General features: G+C 48.1%; 2 protein-coding genes across 3 annotated transcripts in view; both read right to left on the bottom strand.

The window, feature by feature from the left end:
* Positions 1–8,733, bottom strand: part of XIRP1 (xin actin binding repeat containing 1) — a 21,725-nt gene extending 12,992 nt beyond the window's left edge. For both annotated transcript variants that reach the window (XM_035316362.1, XM_035316359.1), the window contains exon 1: positions 8,578–8,733. The gene's annotated coding sequence lies outside the window, so the exon portion shown is untranslated. The remainder of the gene's footprint in view (positions 1–8,577) is intronic.
* The window catches only part of LOC118163180, a 24,586-nt gene extending 4,204 nt beyond the window's left edge, over positions 1–20,382 (bottom strand). Inside the window, exons 1-5 of the mRNA XM_035319685.1 lie at positions 20,254–20,382; positions 18,797–18,933; positions 17,515–17,569; positions 16,225–16,635; positions 15,062–15,143 (exon numbers count right to left, since the gene is read on the bottom strand). Of these exons, the coding sequence (XP_035175576.1) occupies positions 15,062–15,143; positions 16,225–16,635; positions 17,515–17,569; positions 18,797–18,924 (676 nt within the window). The 5' untranslated portion in view covers positions 18,925–18,933; positions 20,254–20,382. The remainder of the gene's footprint in view (positions 1–15,061; positions 15,144–16,224; positions 16,636–17,514; positions 17,570–18,796; positions 18,934–20,253) is intronic.
* Positions 20,383–26,443: the final 6,061 nt, after the last annotated feature.

Raw genomic sequence — 26,443 nt, forward strand, 5'->3', positions numbered from 1 at the left:
TGTTGCCTCTTAGCTCTCTGGGTTAGCCAAGGCTGTCATTTCTCTGTTACCACTGCAAAAACACGAGAAGGTTCTCTCTTTTTGCAGGCTTGCACTGCTGCATTCGGATTTAGTGCGGTATTTGCAATGCTTTCTGTTTGAACAATGGTCTCGCTCTCCACAAATCCAGCTTTTGCACAGCCAGGAAAGGGCTGATATACTTTTTAGTACGTGCGCATTGAAAACACTGTGGCAGTTCCGGTGTTCTTTGCCCTCAAATCTCAGTCCCCAAATCATGAGATTTTGTAAATAAAGTTAATGACTCTTTTCTTTGTTTTCTGGGTTTTGAGGTCAGGTTTTCCAGCTTTTCTCTGAAATACTGAGGGAGATTTGTTTTGCTTTTATTTTGAAGTGACAACAGTTAACATTACGTGCTAACAGGATTCCAGGAGCTGGTGCTTCAAATGAAATACCAGTTCCCATGGGACAGACATGTTAGTCCACAGCACCAAGCAGGCGTTGAGATAAGAACAGAGGGACCCCACTGGGACGGTCAGACGCTGGCGGGTGTTTCTTTTGTCCTGGGTTCCAGCTGCTTCTGCAGGTGCCCAGGCATTCTGATGCAAAACCAAGGCCGGATTCATGCAGAAGCAGCTGGAAGCAATGTAGATGTAGCTGCCCGGTCCTACCAGAGATAAGCAGGACATGAGAGGAGCAAACAGAAGAGATTTCCTTTATGCCTCTTTTTTTATTTTTTATTTTTTATTTTTTTTTTAATTTTATTTTTCTCCCCTTTTTTTTTCTTTGTCCTATGTCACCATGTAAATATGGGGCTTCTTCCCCTGATTTCTGCTGTCTGTAGGTTAAACACCAAAATGAAATTAATTATCTGTCCATAGCCAGTGGAGATAGAGGCACATATCTGGTACATCTTCAGATAGGCTGTGAAGCTGCAAGGTATCATTTTTTCCCCCCTCTGCTAAAGACTTTGATTGCCTGGCTTTTTGAGATGATTAATGCCCTGGAAGTGGGGAGGAGAGGGTCAAGGCATTGCTGGGACACTCGATTTTAAAGGAGCCAGTGCTGATTCTTGCTAACACAAACCCCTCTATCTGCTGCAGAGGGCTTCTCCCTTCACTGGGGGTCTGAGGCACATGTTTCCCTCTGTGAAAAGGGAAAGTGAAGTGATAACCAGAGCAGGTACTTGGGATTTCGTGGTCTTCCCTTTATTTTTATTTTTATTTTATTTTTATTTTTATTTTTTTTCCTCCTCCTGCAGCTGAATTGCCTACTGGAAAGGCAAATGGGGTCCAATCCATCTGGAAACCAGAAGCTTTCTTCCTTGCAAGGTAATGAGGTTAGGCAAAACCTCACAGTAAAGGTGGGAGCTGGGGAAAAGATGAACTTACTAGCTTTAGAGCAGAAATAAAACCAAACACAACTGCTTTCTGGCTGGGAAAATGAATACAAGCCTTCAGTAAGGGCATGGCCACTGTGAAAAAGCTCCTGAAAACTCCCTGTAGGAGGCGGGAGCTCTTCACAGCAAGGCAGAGAGCCTGCTCTGGCTGACACCAACACTGCTACGCTTAACCACTTGAGTGCCGAGAGCTTAGCAAAAGCATCCCCACGTCCTAGAGCTGGGCTGGTAATGTTTAATGATCCCCTGCGCCCCAGGCTATGAGTATTACTGCTGTCCTGAAGTTATCTGTACTGGCCTGTGGTGGGGAGATGCTGCACAAAGAACAGCCGCCAGCAGGTGATGCAGCTGGATGAAGCTTTCCAGCAGTGGAAAACAGCCCAGCCTCAGAGATGCCTCTTCCCTCATCCTTTAGCTCAGATGGATGAAAGGCCACAGGGCTTCTGCTTTAATGACGGATATAATTAGCTGCTGCCTGCCTTAGACAGGGGCTGCTCGCAGCAGCTAGGCAGGCGGCGGGTGCTGCACTGCTCCAGAAGGCTCTGCTTGACGAAACAGGCTGTTGCCACCCTTTAAATTGCTAATTATAAATAAGAGCAGGAGAACGGCACTTCATTCTGCTAACGAGAGAGCCTGGCTGTCATGTGCATGTGGCTAATGGTGCCCAAGTGGCACCCGGAGCATCTCAAGGGCTTCCCAGCTGAGGATGCTAAAGCAAAGCCAAAGGGTGCTGTGCAGACAGGGTGTGTTATTGTCTGACTTGTGTGGGAGCCTGAGAGCATGGAGACCCAGTCTGAGACCTGTGCTGGGCTCTTTGTTTCTGCCTTGCTGGAGAAAAAGGCTCTGCTGGCACCATGGGCATCCGTCACAGAGCTGAGGGACATGTCCCACCTGATGCTGGCTGACTACTCCTGACTGTGGCCCCAGAGATTTAAACCCCAGTATTTTGACCATTAAAGCATCCCCAGGAGCTAAAAGGGAAGGAAGGAGCACCTGAGGACTCCCACCCACAGTGCTGCTGTCTAAGCAAAGGACATGGGAAATGCTCCTCCCTGCCACGCTTCCTTGCCAAACCCTCCTTTGTGCCAGCGCCTGGCACCAGACAAACTGCACACTGCATGTACCATGGGAAGGATGTCCCTCAAGAGCAGTTGCTGGGGTCCCTTCAGCTCTTCCTTTGCCCCGTGCTTACAGCTCAGGTCCAAAAGCAGCTCTTCTGACCACATGAGCAGTGCCCTTGGTGAACAGGGTGGGATGGAGTTGTTTTTTGGGGACCCTGGTTAGGAAAAGAGCTCCTCTCAACTAAACGTGGGGAGGAAGAGTACGCCCCTCCTGGCACCAGGCTAGGGCCCAGATGTGGTGGGGAAAGAAGGGGAAAGGAAAGAGAATGGGGGAAAAGACTCTTAAATACTCATCTTAAATACTCATCTAAAAATTCAGTCACTTCATCTTCAGCTATTGGCCATAAATCTCCGCTCTGTCTCCTGCAGAAGGTAATATCACAGGGCTCTTTCTTTCAAAGAGTCTTTGTGCTGCAATTAAGAGCCAATTCCCAGCAAACGGAAAACAAATCCCTAGCAAAGTGCTTTCTCCCTCCTTCCCCTGAGAAAACCCCATCTCTCCAGTAACACGGCAGCTCTATTATCTCTGCTTTCTATTTAAACCACTTTATCCTATAGAGAAACCACGCTACCCACCTGTTGGTGTCCACCACGGCCGCAGCCGGCACTCCTTCGTAGCCTGGCTCCAACCTCCAACCCCAGTGAGCTACTGAGTGCCTGAGTCACCTATTAAAAAAGGAAGCTGCAAGCTCAGCACCGATCTCCCAGGCTGCCCGGCCAACCACATGTCATCGGCTTTGCTCCCAAAATCAGCCGTCCTGAGCAAACACAGCTGCTAAGCAAAGCCCTTTGTGCAGCCGGGTCCACCCCATGCGGGCCCGCTCCTGACTCCCATGGGGTTGTGTAACGGGACCTGAGCTCAGCTCCGCTTGCACGGGATTTGCATGAGCCAGGGGGAGAGGGAAAGCCTGGTGCAAGTTGTGCCAGGGTCCTGGCCCTCCCTTTGCTTGCCCACGGGAGCGGTGCTCCAGAGAGCATCCCCTCCCAGCCAGCAAAAGCAGCAAACTCTGACAGCCGCTCAGGGAAAGACACATGTTGCAACTCTGCAGACAAACTTTGGGTTAGTTTTCAGTCCCCATTGCTCCTCTGCAGACTAACTTTGGGTTAATCGTGTCCCATGCACCTGGCATGCCCTGTGCCATGGGGCACAGACATGTTATGGTCTCATGACCCTGCTGTGCCAATGCTTGGGCACCATCAGACATTGTGCAGTCCGTGGCATAGGAACCAAAACCCTACACCCAAAGGCTGGTGGCAGCAAAAGGACCCATGTCCCAGAGTTTCTTAGGACTGGGAAATCAGGGCAGGAGAACAGCATTTTCTTTACACTGAAGGGGTACTCTGTTTTCCACGAGGATGGAGGTGAATCAACATGGAAATGCTCCTGTTTTCCTGGATTTGTGGTATTCTAGGCTGGCTGCTTTCTTAGAATTTGGGACAATTTTAGCCCTTTCTTGCTGCCTGATATGAGTCATGTGTTACCTCCAGTTGGAAGGTCATTACCAACAGGGTTCCCTGATTGAGGTGGCATGCTGGACACGTGTCCCATTCCCACCTGCTTGTCCCCAACACACGTGTTGGTGAAACCTCAGAACTCCCTGTCCCCTGCTAGAGCTGGACCCCCTTTCTGAGCACCTCTGCCCCTTGACATTGGAGCTGCATGTGCTGAATCACACCCACCCCATCCTCTTCCCACCCTTGCCTCCCAGAGGATCATTCCCAGGACAAAGAGAGCTCTTAAATCCCGGCGCTGCTCCTCCGTGGCTGGGCTGGGGGAATTTGCGCAGCTGGGTGAGCACCCATAAAAGCTGTCTGGGAAACCAGTGCTGCCGCTTAATCCAGGAGCCTGGCAGCCCATTGGCGGTGCTCGGTCAGTGGGGAAAGGCTTAAATCTCTGCCTCCAGCCCAAGCTCTGGTGGCCCTGGTCCTGGGGATGCTGTGCTGGAGGAGATGCATGCTGAGGGGAGCAGGGCAGGTGGCCTCCCTGCCCCAATTTCAGGCTGCCAGGGGTGAGTGGTCCTGGGTGCTGTGGTGAAGGGTCCTCAGGGAAGGGCAGTGCTGGGAGGAGGAGGGGTTTTCTTGCTCTTTTTCACTTTCCTCATGACCTGCTCTTAAGGCTTTAGCACATATTAAAATGCCATGCGGGGCTTTTTCCAAGTGAAAGGGGAAAAATCATGGGACAAGGCTGCATTGGGAAGCATCTATGGGATATTTGGCAGCCTCTATTAAAAAGAGAGGGCCACCAATGCTTGGAAGCATCCTGCTTATCCTCATGGGTTCTCCATGGCTCCTGGGCTCACACTTTGCTCTGTTTGCAAACCAGAGAGTTTTCTCTCATTTCCAGCTCCACAAAGGACAGTGAGGATTTCAAATTCAACCTTTTTGTTTGTTTTGTTTTGCCATGAATCAGCCAATTATGTGAGACAGCAGCAATTGTAAACATGTTTTTGTATTTTAAGTCACCTGGTTTTTGATTGTTCTGGTCCAGGTCACTTTTTTTTCTTTTTTTTTTTGCTCGGTCTTTTTTTTTTTTTTTTTTTAAGCTGCATAGGCTAGCAGTTGACCTTCAAAAGAGATATTAATTTGCTCACTGCACTGACACAGAAGTAAGAACATCACTGATTATAGTTAGATAACTAACAAAGATCATATGAATTCATAACACTTTTTTTTCCCCCGATTCCAAACTTTCATGAGCAGACCGTGTCCTTTCAAATAAGTCCGTACAGTGTCTAGGACAATAGATCCCTGATTTGGAGGTGGGGGGCAACTCTGATGTAGATAATAAATGTAATGACTAACACACATCAAAAAGTATAAGCCATTCTCTTTGGAAAGGGATTAAGAGAGAATTTGCACTGTCTGCAAGCCATATGTTGCAATCCTGTGAGCAGCTCTGGCACACAGAGCTAATATATGAAATTTGGGATGGGAAGTAGGCAGGAAAAAAAAGTGCCAAAATCAGAAGAAGGTGCTAAGCGCAAGTGAAACAAAATAATGTAACTAAAGAGCAAATGTGTTGAAGAGGAAAATAACATTTAAAATACTATTTAATATTTAAGGGATTGTTTACTAAATGTTAGACGAACAATTCACATTTTGTATGTGTATGAAGATGAGTTTGAATATCTGGGGGGTGGGAAGGGGTGAAGGAAAATAACGCTACTGAAGAGTGTCTTGTTTCTAGCATCTCCAATCTGATGGTTCCTGAACTTCAGTCGCTTCTGCAAATGTTTGTGGCTCCTCGGTGCCAGCTGGACTTCCCTTTGCAGGAGGTACATCACAACCCCCAGGTAATTTAAACAGCTCCCAGGAAAATTTATCTTCAGGCGGAGCTGGGTGTCTGCCTGAGGCAGCTCAGGGCTATTTCTGACCATCGCAAAAATCCAGGAATGCGCAGGACTCTATTCCTGGCACCAAAAAAACGACAAGAAGCTTCACCCAGAGACAGCTGCGGGTGGCATTGCTGCTTGGGGACGTGGCCTTCCCCAGTGCGCCAGCTGCTGGGGGCTTGTCGTTCCTTACAGAGGGCTTTAACCTTCCCCGGGTCAGCTCCCCTGCTTTTTTTGGGGTATGAAGTGCCTGGAGAAAGCAGAGGAGCCCTGATGATCAGCTGGGCATTGCCTCCTTCTGTGTGTTGCCCTGCTGTTTGTAAGGGGTTGGTAAAAGCTGAGTGAGGGTTTAATAAATTGCTGCGTGTCACTGGGTAGCCAGCATGTACTGGAACATCCTGCTCACGCTGGTACTGTGCTCGTATCTTCCAGTGACTCTTCATCTGTTATTTATACAGGGGGGTAACTGAAATGTTGGTAACCACCCTTTTGCCATATAGCATAGCTGCTTCTCTTCCCCTCTTTTTCCATTTCACCCACCGTGCTGGCACCGGGACAATTTTCAGTCCTAACCCCCTCTGCCAAGCTGCGTGTTCCCCTGGCTGCTCACACTGCTCCCAGCATCTCCTCCCCTGCAGACTGCCATGCAGGAAGGCAATGCAAGATAGCAACTTCCTCCCCAAAAAGCCCCCCTAGGGAAAGAAACACAGAGCTACCCACCAAAATAACCCATGCCTGGGGAGAGGGCTTCTTGGCATGCCACAAATACCAGACCTTTTAAGGGAAGCCCTCTCCAGCCACCGCGAAGAAGCGATACCTTGGGAATGTCTGCTGCAAGCATCACCGGCCCCTCTGCGGCCGGGATCGGGGCTGCAGCATGCATCTTTAAGCATTTTTTTGGCCACACCATGGAGTTTATATGGGGGCATTGCAGGGATGCCGTGCAGCATGAGGAGCTGCTGAGCCCCTGCCTCTGCTTTCTATTCTTATCGTGGAGTTTCCAGGCTGCTGTCAGCTCCTCATCACTGACAGCCAAGAAATCTGAATACTGTTTTGGAAGAAACAGCCAGAGCCAAAAAAAAAAAAAAAAAAAGCAGTATCCTTTAAAGAGAAACCCCCAACCCACTTGTAGCTATTGAGTTTCCTCAGCATTTCCATTTGTTTCTGAATGAGGCAAGCTGCCAGTGAGAAGAGGGGGGAGGAGAGAAATGGTTGGCTTTAAAAGAGTAAAATACCAGGCTTTACAGTACTAAATGCAAAGTTTCCTGCCACTGTGTTCTGATCCAAAACCAGGGTTTTTGCTGGTGCTGAAGAAGGATTTCCATCCTCCTTGGCAATAGAGTTGGGAAATCCCAGCCTGATTTCCCCTAGAAAAGAGGCTTCTGTATCCTGCAAAATACTGAATCCAATCAAGGAAATTCCTACAAATTTCCACCCATGCCAGATCCCTTAATTGCCAGAAGTGAGATTATCTACCCCTTTGCCTGGACAAGAACACAAGTTTTCATATTTTGGCTGTTCTCATTAAGTGACATATACTTGAAGGACCAACTTGACCTCTCTTTCCTCAAATCCCTTTTTTCCTAGTTAAAAAAATGAATCTACTTCAGATATCTTCCAGCAAAAGCTTGGGTGAAAACTGAAGAGCTGGAGGGAAGTGGAAGAAGTTAAAGAATTTCTATACTCGCAGCAATCAACAGGACGTGTATCCCAAAAGGAAGCACAACCATCAGTGAATGCATGACAACAACACTACATTTAGCTCAGGTTGTTGGGATCAGGCCCTTCAGACAGTGACTGAGCACCAACCCATGGACCTGGAGTCCTCCCTCTCTCTCTCCTTTTGGCCGTGACAGAGAACTTTGATAGCTAAATAGCTTCAGCAAGTGTGAGACACGCAGAGGTATACACACAAGCTCTGTCCTATGGAGCTGTGCAGGGTTTTGGAGTTACCCTCCATGCATGAGCACAACTACGAGCAGTATGTCCATCTTAATGTTATTAACCCAGCAGATTCCCTCCTGAAGCCCTTTATTTGGCTCAGGGTCACAAACACATTCCTCGGTCCTCCCTGGAGCCCAGGATAGAAGTGTAAGGGGAAGAAATTCCCTCCTTATCTAATCCTACTCATCCCAGGGATGTAAGCTGAAGTGAAGTTCATTTCCTTCTGAAGTCCACGTTTTGCTGCCTACAGTGTTGCAACCATTCTCGAAAATGGTTCAGCATCAACATTTTATCCCACGTTGCCCCATAGTGCCTACCCTGCTTGTCTAAATCCTGTATGTATTTTCTTTCCCATTGCTGATCACAGGGGCCACAATCCCAGTACCTCAGTAGCCAGTACCCACAGCATTTTTGGGGGAGAGTAGACACTGAGAGTAGAGAGCAGTGAGTGAGTAGACACATAAATTTAAGCCTCAAACCTAGGAACTTCAATGTTTTGGGAGGAGGGAAAAACATGCATGTATAATGCTCTGCTTCCACTTTGAACATGGCCAAGCACCCAAGATCATGATGCAGAATTAGACCAAAGCCACCATCCATGGCGCAGATGGGAATTTAGCAAGTTCTAGGCCAACAAAATCCATAGCTTTCTATGAGCTGCCACCACTCCTTTCATAGCACAAGGTCCTGAACATCCTCCTTTGCCCTGCATTTTCACATTAACTAGAGCTTTGTATTCATGCAACACCTCACCCCATCTCAAACCTACCCCAAAATTACTTACAGAGAGGTCTCGATAGTCCCAATAGCTGTGTCACAATGTCCCAGTGGAAAATCTCTGTGAAACTCAAGGCTGGGCAGCACTTAGAGTATCCTAGCGGAGCCCTGCTCCACTCCCCACGCCTCCGTCCTGTTCACTGCCTCCCAGTGGCCTCTGGCAGCTGACTTTATCGCCGAGCACTGGGCTATGTTGAGAGGATGAACCACTTGGTCTATTTTTAGGGAAGGGTGAAGCTGCTCGTCCACCCGGCTGAGTCAATCATGAGTTTTAGCAATCCTACATAGAGGTGGGGAAAGTCTGGGGGCCTGGCTTATTTTCAGAACTTGTTCATTCAAAATATACCCAGTGTAATCCAGTACAGGACAGGGGGATGCTTCCAAGCAGTGGTGCTACAGGGAAGAGGCATTTCCCTGACTCACTGTCATGTCCTCAGGCTGTGATCTGCACCGCCTGGCCCCTTCTGCCTCAGGTCGCAGCCAGAGCTTTAAGGGAAAAGCTGGGAAGGTGCAAGGTATGAGTTACATTTTCTGCTTCTTCATTTCTTCCTCAGCTCAAATGTTTTAGAACTAAGAAGGAAAAATATATATTTTACGAAAGGGAAAGTGAGGGGAAGTGTGTATGCAAAGAAGGATGATCCATCCTCCCTCCTCCAGCCCATTCCTCCATGGATGGTGCAGCACTGCCGGGAGGTGCTCTGGGTACCTTTTGGGGAACAGATGATGATAACGAAGTCCTAAGTCCATGGAGGGCTCTCAACACCCTTAAAGCTCAGCTGGGCAATGGGTAGTGTTTTTAGCACATTAATGGTGTGCACAGTGGTGTGCCAGAGCTTGAGACCCTGGCCTGGACGTGGTGATTTACAAGTGCAGACACAGCTGATGGCACAGGCTTTTAATGATTTGCCTTTACTGGGCTGGGTTAGTGGTACAGCTGAGGAACCTGGTAATGGTTGAACTGGGCCCAGCTGCTCTCTCTTCGATTTGCTTTTCTGACACCTTTAGGGATCATATACTTGAATAAAATTTGAGCACCACAACAAAGAAGGGCATGAAACTATTAAAGAGTGTCCAAAAGAGGACTATGAGGACTCTGAAGGGTCTGGAGGGCAAGATGTATGAGGAGGGGCTGGGGCAGGCGCTAAGCTCTGCTCTCTGGGGACAGCGACAGGACCCGAGGGAATGGCATGGAGCTGGGACAGGGGAGGGTCAGGCTGGGGGTTAGGGAAAGGTTCTGCACCCAGAGGGGGTCGGGCACTGGGACAGGCTGCCCAGGGACGTGGTCCTGGCACCGAACTGCAGGAGTTCAAGTAGTTTTTGCACAGTGCTCTCAGACACAGCGTCTGGTTTTGAGGTGGTTCTGTGTGGAGCCAGGAGTTGGGCACGATGGTCCTTGTGGGTCCTGCCCAACTCAGTATATTCAATGTTTCTAAGAATCTGTGATTCTAAATCACGACATGGGGGTGAAAGGGAATGTGGGCTTGCTATGCCCGTACCAGAAGGGTAAGTATGGAAGCCAGCATCACCTGAGCTATCAGAGGTGCTCAGGCTCACAAAACACTGGGTGAAGGCCCCAGAGACCCACACTAAGTCCCCCTCTGCTCCCTCTGCTCTCCCCCTCCCAGGCCATGCCCGTGCTCCACACACCCAATGCCAGACTCTGTGGGACCGTAGTGACAGGGGACAGAGTTGCATGGATGTGAGCTGTGCTGGGCCAGGCGCTGTAGGGACAAAAATCATGTTTCATCTGCCTGCACAGAAGCAGGCTTAGCTTTCCTGAGCCCTAGTGCAAACAAACAAACAAACGAACAAACAAACAAAAACAGAAACAAGGAGTGGGGGTGCTTCTCTACGCTCTTTCTGCCTCTCTGTGGTGTGTTTGTACAGCACATAGCACAGTGATGCCCCCATTTCTCTGGGGGGGATTGTGCTGAGTTGGTGGAGCATGTCCCTGGTCCCCAAAGGGCTCGATTGCTCCAAAGGGCCAAGCAACTTTCCAGTAGCAATTTTCCTATGTAAGATTTTTTGGTTTTGTTTTTATTTTTTGGGGGGGATTCCCTAACTCTGAACACATTCACAGGTGTTTTACAGACTGGTTTGGAGGGGCCCTTGCCCCTTTCATTCCTCTGTGGATCTGCAAATATCAGTCCATGGAGAGGATGCTATACAACAGCCAGGCTGGGTCAACATGCAATGAGGAGGTTTCCCCACCAAAAGCACATCACATCATCATGTCATGTCATAGCACATCACATCCAGCTCCAGATGACCAGCTTTCACTGAAGCTCCTGAATGGACCCTGCTCCTCCCTACTGTAGACCAGGTCCTTAAACATCCTGCAAGACTACAAGGTACCAGTTCCCTGCTGTCTCTGTTAACGTTGGTGTCTAGGAAGACCACTGTGCCTTTCTCTCAAGTAGTGTCCATTTTCTATGTAGCTTTCTTTAATAAATGAGGATCATAGCAAAGAGCTAAATTAGTATGAAATTTAACCATTTAAGGAGGAGAGAATGGGAGGGGGGCAAAAAAAAAAATACAGCCACCCTTGTTACTTCTGTGTGCTGAGGAGGGGATTGTACAGTGTATGAGCAAGGTGGTGCTGAGCAGATGAGGAGGTGCAGACTGATGTGACCGATGCTGAGTCTACCCTGTGATGCAGGGCAGGAAAACAGGAGACGTCATCTGGGGATGGCTGGGCTGTCACACGCAGCAGGTAGCATGAACTGGGTGGCAGGGGTGTCAGAATGCACGGTGGAGCAAAGCTTAGCTATTTCGTGTGGGCAGAGGGGTGTAAAGGCAGGAGGAAAGGGCAGAGCAGATGTGTGCGGTCAGCATCATGCTGGCCTGCATGCATCCTGCACTGTGCACTTTCTGAGAGGCGCTGGTAGTATGGCAACAAGAAAGGAGGGCTCAGCAGCTGGGATGTGGTAGGGGGCAGCCCTGAGCCCTCACCAGGGCTGGGGTGACTCCTCTGGGAGCCGAGATATGAATACATCAGGAGAAAGTCTTTTTAGATTAGGTTGTGTGAGAGGTCTGTGTTGTCTAAATATGGACTGGAGGTTGCAGAAAAAGCCAGCTAGAGAGGAAGGACCCTTTATCTGTTTTGATTGCTGCTTTGATTTGTTTTTGATTGGGGCAGAGCAAGGCCAGGCATAAGCAGTGACAGCTCACGTGTGATGAGATGGAGCTGGTGCTCCTGTCCACTGTAACCACCCAGGAACATCTGCAACTTTCCATCAAAGCCCAAAAAACATGCCTGTGATCTCAGCACCCCCAGCCAGCTGCCACAGGGGCTGGGAGAGGGGAGCGGGGAAGGAAAGCACCCACTTCTACCCCTTCCTCCTGGGAACTGGGGGTCCAGATGCATCCCACACTTGAACACCCCAAGCTTCCTCCCTGCCTGAATTGGAGAGCCACAAAGCTGTTAAAGCTGGACAGATTGGCCACTTGTGGGAGCCCTGTCATTCAATTCCCTTTTGTCATGCTCATGCAAAGCAGCTGGTGAAAGGGAAATGAGCTTTTAAGGATTATTTTGGCTGCAGGAGGCTGTACCACTGCACGTGCCAGAGTTCCCTTGAACTCAGAGCTACCCGTAACACAAGCAGAGCCTTTTATCTTAAATGAGCATTTTGCCCCCATATTTTCAGGTCTTTCTGGTTCTAGCAAGGACCTTCCAAACCTGACTAGCCACCGTGCAGCAGTGTCCCTGCAGAGACCAGATTTGGGACCAAAGGGGGATGGATGTTTGTCACTAGATGGCAGCGCACTCTCTTGCAGGAGGAGGTGTGGGTGCTGTGGTGGCCCGGGGACGCTGCTGTCCCTTGCAAGCAAGCCTTGCCGCCAAAACCAGCTTGCAGGAATGGGCAGCCCACCACCTCTGTGCTCCCCTTTGCCTCCCCTCCTTGCTGGGCTGTGAAAATTCCCTGTGGGTACAGACTGAAATGACTGCAGAATAGAAAGGGGAAGGGAATTAAAGGCATTTTTGGAGGCAATCTCGATGCTATGTAATTTGCAGTCACGTCAGACTCCTGTTTCATCTTTGTATGACACCAAGATAACATCCTCCTCGCATGCCCTTCAGCTGAAAGCCCTGAATAACAGAGCTATATCAATACATACATGCACAAGCATAAGTATGTGTGTGAGCTGGGGGAATGTCATGCCCACACATGAGCCCTTCTCTTCTCTTTCTTGGCTGTGATTTTCCTCTCTCTGGTTGCCAATATTCATCTGCAGGTTGTAAATTTTTAAAGCTGAACCACTCGAGAGACTATACCTGCAGCAAATTAGCTGGGGCCTTCTCCTTTTTAATATTAAAGGACTCAAGCTTTCAACCATTTCCCTTCGGGAAAACGGCTCCTTGATGTACAGTCTTCCATCTTAGGAAGTATTTTGTTATATCGTGTAAGTCTTTCACAGCTCATTTTAATCTCATTACTGCTAACTATAGGCTTTTGGACCCCGTTAATCAGTGACTTGGTGATGTCCTCAGTGACAGCTTCCTCCAGATCATTTGATGCCATTAGCATGGCTGGGGATGAAGCCCAGCTGGTTTATGTGCCTGGGAATGGGCTCTCCTAATGGATGTAGCCAGCTTTGCCCTTTGAGCAATGCTCAGGACTCCCGTAGCATCTCAGAGGTGACAAAACATGGTCTAGAAGGAGCTACTGGTGTTTTGATTTTATGTGTAATTATTCAGCTCTGAACTGTTTCATGGCCATGAGCTTGCTGATAAGCCAAATGTCAGTCAGCAGAGCTTTCCTCAACACAGCCAAGCTGTTGTCCACCATTTCATGGTGGCCCAAACCTGTGCTCTGTATATCCTTAGAGCATTGTGTGGCTTCAAGCCATTGAACTTGCTGCCTTCCCCATCCCAGGTCACTGCATTGACTAGGTGTCTGCTCCTCAGCCCTAAATAAAAGATCTGTGGGGCAGTCACTGGGTGATGGTGAGCAGCCTCCTGCACAAAACCTGCTGGGGCATGTGGAACGCTGATGTGTCCTTCTGTGGAAACGGCCAAGCACAGCACATGTATAGTCTTGTCCCAGAAGGTATGGGACAGCTGGTTCCTGGACTTCTTTGGGAATCATTACACCTCCTGTCTCTGAGCTAGAGTCCCATCTCTGAGCCAATCCAGTGCCTGCATCAGAGGTAGCGATCATATTCCCAGCTCTTTTCCTGGCTGCAATTACCTCTCCAGAAGGATCCCACCCCAAACAAGCTCTAGTCCTACCACAGAGGCAGTGCCCAAGATGAGACGAAGTCTTTGCTATTGCAAGGCTCTGAGCCAAGGGCTGGAGAGTGGTGTAAGTCTCTAAGATAGACCATGACTCACCATCCACCAACCAGAAGAAAAGATGTTCCTAGTGCTGTAAAAGGCACACTGCAACTAATAAATACTGTGATCGCATTTAGCAAGATAGCATGGTGACTTCACAGGCTTTGATATTAAAAAAAAAAACATCCCAGTGATGCTGTGGAAACTTCAGCTCCTTCTTTTGTTGTGCGCTCATGACCTGTGCGCAAGAGACTTGTTTTCCCATGCAGTTGGGTAATTAAATACAGTGTCTCAAATCCTGGAAGCATGTCATCTTTTTTTCTCTCATGGAAGATAAGAAAGAAAAGGAAAGGAAAGAGAACAAACCCTAGGCAGCTGGGATATGGGGTCCACGGATTCCTGCTTCAGGCCCAAAGCAGACAGGATGATACCCTGGTCTCAAATCCAGTTGTTATGGGATTGCAAGAGATGCTCTTTCCAGTCCCAGACCTCTGAAATCTTCCTGACAAGTTTTGGTAAAATTCAACCCTTTCCCACACAAAGGTTCAGCTTGGATCTCTCCCCATTCACAGATGCCTCCTGCCTTGAAACATCCCTGACCTGCTGTAGTCCCGATGACATCATAGCATTAGGGATCACTTACATAGCCTGTCCTCAGCCAAAGATGACTCTGTCTGATACACCACTGCTGCCAAGTCCAAAAAGGAGCCCAGCCAAGACTCCTTAGGTACAAAGGAACCTCTCCCTCTTCCTTTCCTCAAGGCTGAGGTGCAGGCAGATATGACTCACCCCAATCTAAACACGGACGTAATTCTGCCCTGGTGTTTAGTCCCAGCTATTTTTAAATGCTGGGATAACTGCACAGGGAGTCAGGATGGCTCCTTGGACTCATCGCTGGCCCAGATCCCAGCTGCATTGAGGTGTGCCAGCTCTGTGCAATGGGCCTGTTTGGGGCTGGAAGGGGTACAGCTGCTTTTGTGGGGCCGTCTGCTCTCTGTTTCGTGCTCCCTGTCCTTGTCTGCACCCCTGCATGGCCAATTCCTGCCTGGCAGCACCTCCATGAACCAGAGCCAGAACTGCCCGGTGTCTGCTGCAGGGTTAGGTGGGAAATACAACTTTGCTCATGGACCAAGTTGTCCCTTCCTGGTTGCAACTACGGAGCTGGCAGTAGAGTAGCAATGACGACTGGTAAGCAAAAATAAATCCAACTCACAGCTTCTGCCTGTGGCTGAGTCACTGGCTGCATCCGGCACTGAGGAGATGATCACCTGTCTGTCACGGGAGATCTTCCCTTCCTGTGTGGGGGTGACAGGGGTAAACAGGTAAATTCCCTTAGACAGAGGAGAGGAGCTGCACAAGGCCCCGGCGTGGGGAAAGCAACTCCATCAAAGGCTTTCCAGAGCAAGGGTGTCCATGACATTACATCCATGTACTCTGTATGGTTGGACTTCTTTTCTGTAGACCTCATCCAGCCTTGGCCTTGGTTTGTTGTCCCCAGGAACAGTCCTTCTCAGTTCTTTGGGCAAGGCTCCCCTCAGTTTCCAGAGCCAAGTAGTGTTTTCTCTACCCATCCTCATTTTTGAAGCCATTGTTGCTGCTCTTTGGGTCAGGTTTACCCATTTATTTCCTTTACCTGCCCTTACAATGACTGCAGTGTCTCAAACCCAGTAATGGATCATGTTGCCCTTGGCTGTACCCCTAGTGAAGGGACCAGTCCCTTCTGCAGAGCAGTAATCATTGGGGTGGTTTCGTATGGTGGTGAGATAGACCCAACTGTTTCAAACAGGATCTGATCCAGAATTAATATTCCAGATTATAACAATTTCATGGGGCTCTCTTGCTTGCTTAATGCAGGTCTCTCTCCCATCTAGGATGTCCATTTTTAACTCTTCCCTTCCAGAGGAGGGATCATTGCAAGAAATAGTTTGTTGAACATGTGATTGGTGCCCCGGATAGCATTAAATTACCCAAAGCTGGCATTGCAGAACCTATCTCAAGGGAGACCCAACATGTGTTTGGGGATCTCTTGGTGCGTCTGCCAGACCTTAATAATAGAGAAAGTGGCCTCCATACCATAGGGAGGTGGTGTGCTGATGGATTTTCTGTGGTGGATCTTCTGCTAACCCCCACCACACCTAGGAGCAAGCTCCGTCCTGGTGGTAGCTCTGATAGCATAATATGGTTCCCTTGTAAACCTGGTCCTCTGTCCCTAGGCATGGTTGCCCTTCCACAGTGCAGCCCCCATGCCCAGGGGAATGCTGTCAGTGGATGAGGAACCACCACCAAGAAGCCCAACCACTCATAAGGATGACGCTGGACACCCAAAGAAAATAAATTTCAGAGGAGCTTTCAAAGCAGAGCACAGCACCTACTAACCTCTGCAGCAGACTTCTTCCATGTGAAGGTGGCAGGGCTCCATTGTGCCTTCCTCTGTATGCTCTGAAGAGAGGAAGGGAACGATGGCTCTCTGTGGGATTTGGTCTCCCTGCTCAGGGGTTGGATTGTCGTCAGGATCCTGGCATCAGCTTCTCTCTTCCTCAAAATCCCGTTGTAAGATGGTGTCTTGAGTGGAGCAAAAGGTAAAGTGTTACTCTGTGGATTGACTTTACGAGTGTCAAAGGTGGTCAGGAGTCCTTTGAGATTCCTTGTTGTGGCACTGATCTTATGGATGGGAAGATCCTCCGTGGACTTGCTCCAGGACACATCACCGCAATGGCTTTGAGATAAAGCATGCTTCTTCCCCATTGGATTGCCATTGCTCTGCGATAGATATCTTCTCTCCATGAGCTAAAAAAAAAAATACAACAAAACAGGCTCATACATAACTTCAATAACAAATCAACTGAAATTTTAACTTCCTGCTCTTTCAATCCAAGCATCATGCCTATTGACCTTTTAACTTTTGGGGGTGAAATAATCCCTCACTTTCTTCTCTGTGTTCCCTGAAGTAAATGTCAGGGACATGACCTAAATACACTCTAGCCCTTTCTAAAGTGTGGGAGAAGTTTCTGTCTTGCCTATTTCTAGTATGTCTTTGTAATTTGAAGTCTCCCTCTCTATCCTATCATCTCATAGGAAACCTCGAGTTTTGTTTTAAGAAAGATCCTGTCCTGGAAATAATATATATATATATATATATATTTACAGTCAAAAGAGTCAAGAAAGTTATTTCTTCACTAGGGTAGACAGCTTTCTTTAGTAAATGCTTAGACTCATTTGAGACACACAGATTAACCCCCAAAGCATCCATCTTCTGGTTCAGGAGGGCAGAGATATCCCAGTTTCATATTTGGCAACCTAATGTGGATGCCTGGGTGCCTTAATAACTTTGTGCGCCTTTGTCTCAAGGTGCTTCTCTCACTTTCTAACCAGTATTAAATTTTCTGCCAGGTCCTGCACCTCTAGATGGCTTTCCATTAATCTATACCACTACAATTTATTCACCGCAGAGCAACCTGAATGTTATATGGGAAGCCTTCAACCCATCCTGGAGCATCTTATATGTATCAGTCCATCTGTACATAGTAAAAGGGACTTGGCTCTGACCCGCTGTCCTCAGAACAGCACCAGATATTGGGAAAACCTTTGTCTCTAATTGCTAAGAACCAGACCATTTTGTTGTCATGGCATCTTCTGTCCCACCTTGTCTGAGTCTTTGGCTCTCACCTTGGGATGTTCTTTCTTTGACATTCTGCTTTCACAGTCCAGGATGCTCTGGTACCTGTAGGGAAGGCAGGAGAAGGCACCTGAATCCCTTTTTAACCTGACTGTTTTTCCATCTTGTAGACAGGCTTCCCCTACCCTCAGGAAAATATCAAACCAGACTTCGAAGGTCAATTTAAAGGGTGAGAGAGGACTAACATGTTAGTTCAGTGCAGTGCCACTACATCTGATGTAATCCCTCTCCTCCCATCCTCCCATGATCCATGCAGATGTATCCTGAGCACCCAGTCTCCCCACTGGAGGGGCATCTGCTGGGGGATGATACCAGCTGAAAGTGGTGTGTTATTGCACTTTGCTAATAATAAGTGGCTCGCTGAAGTCAAACTTTCCAGAAAATCATGTTTTTGTTTATTTATTTAGCTTTAACCTAACTTAAAAGGGTTTATCAAACCACAAGCTGCCCTAACATAACATGAGTGGTGAATGAGACCTCTGCAGAAGAAACCACCTTCCTTCGCTTCCTCACTGTGGAGAGTGCACTTTCAGCTTTCTCGAAGACCCTGCCAGATAGATGACTTTTTATGCTGAAGATTGACCAGCTTTGGGATATTCAGAACTAAACTGTCTCAAGGGGAAGTTCAAGAGACAGTCTTGACAGCTGCTCTGTCACTCACATTGAGATGCACCAAGGGTACCGTTGCTAATCTTATTTGTTTCACTCTTGGCAGAGTTGTGATCTGATCTCAGTTATGGGTTGTAACCAAGAGAGAAATTATCCCTTAAAGGGCTGGGGTTGAAACACGACTCTCCTTGGAGAATTTTCATTAGAAACAGTCAAAAGAAAACAGGAGGGGATGAGATGCCCATACCCCGCTTGCCTCCTAACCAGCTCATCTCTCCAGCCTTTGCTGGTATCCCTCATGGCACCTTAGAGACTGTGCAGATTAAAAGCCTTAATTATCCACCTGGAAATGTTCCTGTCATTGGGGTGTAGGGCAAATTCCTCCATGTTATTTTTTTTGGGCAAGTTTGTTGTGTGGATATGGGTTTAGATCAGGACTTGGCTTCCAAGACTAAATAATGCATCAATAATGTAAAATAGATAAGAGCACTTGTGGCAGAAAAGTATTTGCCTCTAGCTTGAGATGTGAAATGCTGGCATGCTGCACCTGAGAAAGACCTTATCTAAATTACATCTATTTGTTATGGATGTTGAGGAAGGAGAGTCCACCCTGGAGAGCTCCAGAGGTCTACGGTCACCTGCAACTGTAGAATAGCCACCCACCTGGCAACCAGTTCAGAGACAGACACAGACTTTCTCAGAGGAACTGCTCCGTGCTCTGGGATGCTTCTTAGAGAATGGCACAGAAAAGGAAGGGACTGAGCTGACCGCAGCTTCTCAGCTTTTTCCATGTCCTCTGTCTGCAGGTGTTGGAAAAAGATGGTAAAGGTTATGGTGCTGGATGTGAAGATCCACGGAAAGCCAACCCCTAGTGCATCCTTCTCCACTCATGGGGTCAGTAAAGCAGTAAATGGCCATGGAAAAAAACTCTGTCTTCGCTGATACACCAACAAACTTCATCACATAAATTCACTTTTGAAAAAACAAAATAGGGTTAAAAAGATGCATTTTAAGTCAAATTACTCCTAATGCAGGGAAAGGGTTTTTCCACCTCTGCCCATCAATTTTCTTATTCTCCTTGCTCACCCAGTCCAGCTTTGTGACAGAGAAGGGGAAAGAACCAGAAAAAGGTTCAGCTTTAAATCATTTAAAGTAATTTGATGGAAATCATGTGTATGCATCATAAATGGATATATATATATTTAATGTCTCCAGTGTTGTGTAGACATGAATCAGCTCTGAATTAAGCAGTAACTGGAGGATTAAGCACCTCTTGCCCTCTTCTGCCAAAAATGTTCTTGTATTCTAGGCTTCAGAAAGGCACAGCAGAAGTCTCAGGCGGTGGATTTGTGATGACTGATCTGACACTGGGAAGTACATTAGGTCATCTGGGGCTCATTTTCTGAATTTAGATAGAGCTCAAGGGACCTACAAGTTATACGTAATTGCTCTTTAATTACTGACACAGACATCCAAACTATGGGATTATTAGATACTTGTACTGAGATTTTGAAAATACTTGTTTTAAAAGCTGTGTTGCTTGCATAATATGTTTAATAAATGATTTCTATTGCACTTGCAGATATGGTCAACTTTTTTCTGGGGGTTTGGGGTGACATTCAGCAGCTTATGAATCATTGCCTCCCCACTTTAACATATCTGAAATCAAGACCAGAGAGAGGGAGGTATATTTCTCTTTATTTGCTTTAGAAAATCCATTTTTTCCCTTCCTTTTATTTATTTTTTTTTCCCCAGGTCATTTCACAAAATGTTAAAGAAGAGACAGCTTTATTAGATCACAGACACCCACCTACCACAGCCCAGGGATCATTCCCCATTCTTGCGGTTCTGTCTAATGTTAAACAACTCCACGTGAAGAGCCCCTGGGGGATTTACTTTGTGGCAGAATAAACCCATTAGAAGGGAAGTGTTCCCTGATTTTTCATTTATGCCCCCCTTTTCTTCAATTCAGTAGGCATGGTAAATGGAAATACTCTTCTCAGCCCACCCTGAACTGTTCCCGCAACCAGCACAGCACCCCCCATTCACCAAGGGTTTACTGATATTAATTCATTCCATCTCCTCTGATCTGGGAGGGTTTTTTGTGTAAAATCACTTACATGCTAGAGTGCTTTCCTCCACCTGAGATCTGCCATTTGATAGTCTCCTTGGGGCTCTTCAGTACCACGCTTCTGACTCCTTCTTCATCCCCTCCTTTACAAGACAGGAGGCAAAGTCCCTTGGCAAAGCTGCAATTAAATATTAAAAGCTGATGTGTGATTGGGGCTGGTGTGAATTGGAGAGCTGGCACTGAAGAGCGGAGGAGATGAAGCCTCCTCCTTGCTCCTGTCAGCCTGTTGCCAAATATTAAGGTCTCATCCTTCCCTATAAAACCACTGAGTAAATTCAGAGCCCAGCTAGAGCATGAATAGCCATCTAGACCCACAGCTAGGTTCTGATTTGAGTGTAATCTGTTGGAATCCTTGTCTAAGAAGGAGAAGAAATGAACTCCATGGGGATTTTTAAATGGATGTTTCTGGAAAGGGCCATACATTCATCCTCCAAACCAGGGAGGTTTTTCAGTGCATCTTGTGGTCCCAAATGCCTGTGACTTTGCTGGGGAAGTTTTTCCTGAGCCATAAGAGAGGGCATCTCTCCAGATTGTTAACAGTTCTAGGGCATGTGCTGCTCCTCCTGGCAAAAATGAGGTGGTCAGGACTTCAGGGAGAGAGGGTCCGGATGCAATGAATTGAAATAGTCCACAATTAGGGGCAAGAAACGGCAGGACTGGTTGTGGGGATCCAATTTAAGCATCATCTCAGTCTGATCAAAATCAGAGTTTAGCAAAGGTAACCCCTCAAAAAGCATCGTGTCCGCAGAGGGGACTGCTCTGGCACCTGACAATACATGGTTTTCCATGAAGTCCTTTCTGGGGATTTATCCTGTGCATGCTGGACGGTTGACCAAGCAACAAAGGCTGTGCGCGAGTAAGAGCAGATAACAGTGTGTTGGTTTATAATGAACGAGAAGGGCTGCGTTTAACATCAAAAGCTGGAAAAACATTTACCCAGAAAAGCCTAAGCTAAGCAAGAAACCTTTGATACCAGGGGTGAGTTAGGGCAACACAGAGAGCTGGATATACGGACTGACCTCTTCTGTCATCAATTTATGAATAATAACTTGCACTTTTCTGTGCGTTCTGATTCAAATCTTACTGGAACAAGTAGAAAATTCTTTATTGAGCTTTTATTCCAGCACATAAAACCAACTGAGAAAACTTAACGCTTTTATTCTCTACCTTGCAGGTATGGTGAGTCTGATTTCATGCGGTAGGTGCTTATGATCTCAGATGCGTTTGTTGCAGCAGCACCTAAGGACCAGCCTAGAGCACACCCCCAGCTCTCTACATATTCAGATGTGAACGCTTCACCTTCCTCCTGCACTCCCAGGGTCTTCCTGACCTGGTTATTTTCCACTGAACAAGATTCAGCCCTTGGAGGACTGTGCAGGATGCCCTGCACCCTGATGAGAAAATACCAGTGACTTTATAACCTGCTGGGCTTTCAAGGGACAAACCTGGTGGATGTTGGATGGGTTTTTAGTTGCATGGGCAAAGCAAGGCTTTGAAGCTGTGATGCTTCCTTGTTAGGTATTTAATTTAGGGAAGAGGGAGTGGGCTGACAGCATGAAACAATGAACATTGCTGTCCATCCAATAGTGAGTAATGGAGGCTGCTCAAAGACCCGTGAATTATTTCAGGGACTACTGCAGTTCCTCTCTCCATAAAAAAGCTGCACGAAATAATTCTCTGCATAGCTCCCAGGCACATTCACTAGATAAAGTGTGTTTTGAAACTGTTTTTGCCAGGATTGCAGTGCCTTAGGCTGGTTCTCCAGCTACTGTCTCTGCTGGGGACCTGGCTCAGCGTGGTGATTTTAGTCTTTGGTGTTAGCTGTGCGCTGGGTTTGCTCTGTTGGCAGGCATCTGTGGGAAGATGGGAAGGAATTGTTCACACCGAGTGGGTCCCATGTCCTCTGAAAGCAAGATGGGTGGGCTTGGAGGAAAGCAAGCCGTGATTCTTGTCTCCCTTTTGGAAATGCAGCAGCCGGTGCTGAAAAAGAGGGAGAGAAATGTCTGCCTGGTTAGAGCTACACTGCTGAAAAAGCTCTGGAATTGGGTTGACTTGCTTTCAGGTGCCAAATCACAACAGTGGGGTGACTGCTTAGAGGATGGAGGGCACCTGTTCAATTGGGTGCCAGTTCCCCGAACATTTTTTCCTTCCACAACCAAGGAAGGAAAATAAAAAGGAGGCTCATTACCACTGAAAACTCTTGGAGTTTGCTTATTTCTTCATGCAAACAGTTGGAAGAGGTCCCTGTAGTGACTGGGAGCTTTGGCAGGACGTGATTTTTGAGCTTTAGCAGTTTATAGACAACCTCCAGAGGTTAATAGATAACCTCCCTTCCAACCCAAACCATTCTGCGATTCTGTGGTCGCCCAGGTGGAGGAGATGGGGAAGAGAGGTGCTGCAAGACCCATTCTTGGTGTGTTCCCCTGTGCTTCTGGCTTTGCTTGCCACGGTCAGGCACTCTGTGGGAACACTGAGGGTGCTTGATGTAGCTGGATGGGGCAGAGCAGGGTGTGCAGGGTGGAAGTGTGGTCGGTGTAGCATCCCTGCCAAGGCACTGAACTCTCCAGCACGGGCACGGCAGGGTAGGCAGCAGGTGGGCAGCCACGAGAGGCAGGCAGAGGGAGCACAGGCAGGGGATGGAGACAGATAGCGAGGAACTTTGATCAGGGACCTATTAATGGTTAACACAGACAATTATTTCTAGCTATGTAAACGGACTGACCTAAGCCCCCACAGGAGGTTTGTGCTGACCAGACAGGGAATGCAGTTTATATAACCACCATTTATTTATTTATTTATTTATTTTAGTTGTATAATGTTGTTTTGATAGCTGTATTCCCACAATAAAATGTATGCTCTTCTTTCTTTCCCCCCGTGTGCCCAGCCCCTTCTGGTTGCTCTGGGTGGCATTGCTGCATGCGCATCTGTGCCCTGCGTGTCAGACACCCGTGTGTGAGGATGGTGCAGGGTGCGAGCGAGCATGAGAAGGGATAAATCAATGTGGGTTAGGGATAGCAATCTGCTACTAGTTATAAACAGACTGATGCATAAAAGGTTTTCTGGAAAATGCTGGTTGCAATGTGTGTCTTCTCCAGATTTGATCCCCTGTCAGGGAACTCAAAACTGGCTACAAACAACAGAGGAAAGAGCCAAATTTTGCACTCCCCCCAGCTTGTTCTTCCCATTTTGGGGGGTCAAGGACAGCTGTGTGCCCCGTGTGGCAGCTGGGCCCTGTGTGTGGCTGCACAGCGAGGGGTTTAATCCTGTAGCTGAAGGCACCATGCAGAGAGCCGATGCTGGCAGAGCTGATTTCATCCCTTTTGTCTGCTGGGAAGGGCTCTGCACCAGCAGTTTGTTGGGGATGGGTGCATTGGAGGAGGAAAAATCCCTTGCAAAGTCTCTCACATTGCTTCCCCCTCTACTCTCCGTCTGTTTCTCATGGAGAAGTATCTGGATCATCGCCGTCATTTCCATAATTATTGGTTTCATGTTAAGTAACCAAAAAATTATCTATCAAACGCACATGTGGAACTAATGGGGCTTATTTGAAAAGACCTGTCTTTGCATTTGCAGCTGGCACATCGCTCGGTCCGTTTTAATGAGCTTCCACAGCACTGACATGTGCTGGGCTGGGAGCTCACACGTGCGCTCCTGCGCCTCCTGGGAGCATAGGGCACAGGAAAATGTGTGCAAAAGTGGCTGGGTGAGGCTGCACGGTCCCTTTGAATGCTCCCTGATAAATATTGCCAGGTTGTTTTTCCCATTTATTCATTTTGGGAATCAGGTAGGAAAGCCTGGGAGACTGGCTTTCCTCGGGAGACCTCTGTTAATGGCTGGATTTTGTGTGGGTTGGAAATATCATTGGAAATTTAGTAATTTCCACTTCAAAAGGTAGGACAGCCTCTGGCTTTCTTAAGGAAAGAAAAAAAAAACCCAAAGCAGAAGTTTTTCAGACTCTGCAGTCTCAGGTTCAGGTGGAGGTTCGGTTGCAGAGAATTGACACGGGCAAAGTTGTAGGGCTCAGGGTGGGGGAACATCTGAGGGCATCTCCAGCTCTTGCTTGGCCTCAGACCTTGCCAGGAACACAGTGGCCCTCATTCTGAGGTCTTAGGGTCTGATTTTGAGAATAGCACCAGTACAGCCTACAGGACCTGAGGTCTGTGGGTGGAAAACACACTGACCTTCTACCACCAAGGTTTCCTAAAATGAGCAATGCCATTTAGACACCAGGCAGTGGAATAAGGACTCAGGTCCGTGACACTTTTAAGATACCAAAGAAACATTTTCATCATGTGGGACATCTAAAACATGCTTTCAAGTCAAGACCATCCTTGCAGCCAACCCTTCCCAGAAATGGCCTTTCCCTCTAACAAACTGGTGTTTTCTGCTCACGTTTCCTTACCTGCCCCCAGGCTCCATCTCTTACCCGACACCCTTTTGTATCTGTGCAGCAGGGACCTTGCAAATGAGCTGAACACTTGTGGAGCAAGCCAAGGGATTGCAGTGGCTCTGTTTCCTGTAATGGCATTGCACTCAGGCTTGCCCCAGCTCCCCAGGCAGCAGAGAGATCCTCTGGCAATGCTCTGCTGACAGCTTCCCCAGGAAGCTCTCATTCCATACCAGCACGAAACGTCCCGCAGTCGTCTCCACCACGGCCAGACCCTGCACCTCCATGGGCTCATTGCAGTGCCCACAGCATTCTGTGGTGCATCTTTAGGATGTGACTCATCTCCCTCCAAATCCCCAAATGCTGCTGCTTGAAGCCTGCTTTGCCCCATCACCCAGCTGGATTTGGTGCCCACACATGTGCCTCTCCTGGCACCAGTGATGCACCCGGCCATGCCACAGGGCCCCCGTGTCCATGCTGGGGAAGGAGACGTGGGCTTTCCCCCAGGACCATCTTGGAGTGGGAGGAAAGACAGAAAGGGGAGGACTAGAAATCAATAAAACAAAACTGCTTTTATTTTCTGAATGCAAAGATACCCAAGCAACTAAAAGCTATGTGGCTGTCCTCATCCTGGGTGCTCTGCTTGTCTCACAAACTGCTTTTTCTCAAGCAAAGTCTTAAGATTTTCAAACTTTTGTGAACTTATTATCACCACATGGGTCTGCAGCATCCCTTCGGACTGGTCGTGTTCATTCACAGGCTGTCCCCTACAAAAGGCAATGATCGCCTGGGATGATCACAGGGGTGTTTGTAGGTGGATGTTTCTTCCACCCCTCCCCAGCAAAATGCGAAACCGCAGATTGCTCAGGCTTCAGTTCCTCTCTGAGAAGTGTATCATCCCCTTCCTTGGGAAGCTCTGAAAGTTAAAACTAGCAAAAGTACATTTCTTGTGAGGAGGAAATATTTCTTGGCTGCCTCTGAGATGCCGTGGGGCTCTGTGAGTGTGTGTCTGCAAACTGCAGTGTGTAACCTGTGCTGCTGCGCTCTGTGGGCGTACATCAGAGCTGGGTGCAGCCGTAATAGGGACCAAAGCTGCTGTTTTTCCCCCCTTTTTTATGTGTTGGAACATACCCAAAGCTCTGATGGATGCTAGAGGGAGGGGGAAGGCAGTGGCAGCCCCTCAGCATCTCTGCCCTCTCCTAGCTGTCAAATGCACCCTTACACACAGTTTGCAGCATGTTTGGGGTTGTTTGGAAGATACACAAAGGTTTGGTGGTCCTTAGGGTGTCTTTTTTTTCTGTGTGCCTGTACCATGAGCTCTTGCCATTGCAAAGCCTTGTACCTGATGGCTGTGCCAGGGCCAGTGGTGTTGGGGTGAAGGACATCTCCTCAGCATTGGGACGAAGCAGCCCTGCTCCATCTTCAGCCTCTTCCCAGCTGGCTCGGGTGCTTGGCAGCTGTGATCACCATCCCTCCTTCCCCAGGCTGAGTTCCCTCCCGGTGCATGGTCAGGAGCCAGGAGAATGTTTTGGGTTGGAGAATGGGGACTGGCAGAGCTGCATTGGTCTTGTATGCATCAGGGCATTGCTAGCCCTAAAATCAGCTGATTTCCACCAGGAATTCGGGATCAGACACCAAAATGAACCATAGGCTGAAAGGTGCAGCCATGTGCCATTTCTCAGCAGGCTGCTACGGCTTACAGGCTGGAGGAGAACTGGCTGGGTACCTGTTCTATGACACCCCAGTGCCTGCAAACCCTCGCTGGGGAGACGTGTTCCTGAGCCCTGCGTAT

The sequence above is a fragment of the Oxyura jamaicensis genome, chromosome 2 (assembly GCF_011077185.1).
Source record: "Oxyura jamaicensis isolate SHBP4307 breed ruddy duck chromosome 2, BPBGC_Ojam_1.0, whole genome shotgun sequence".
Taxonomy (NCBI): Eukaryota; Metazoa; Chordata; class Aves; order Anseriformes; family Anatidae; genus Oxyura; species Oxyura jamaicensis.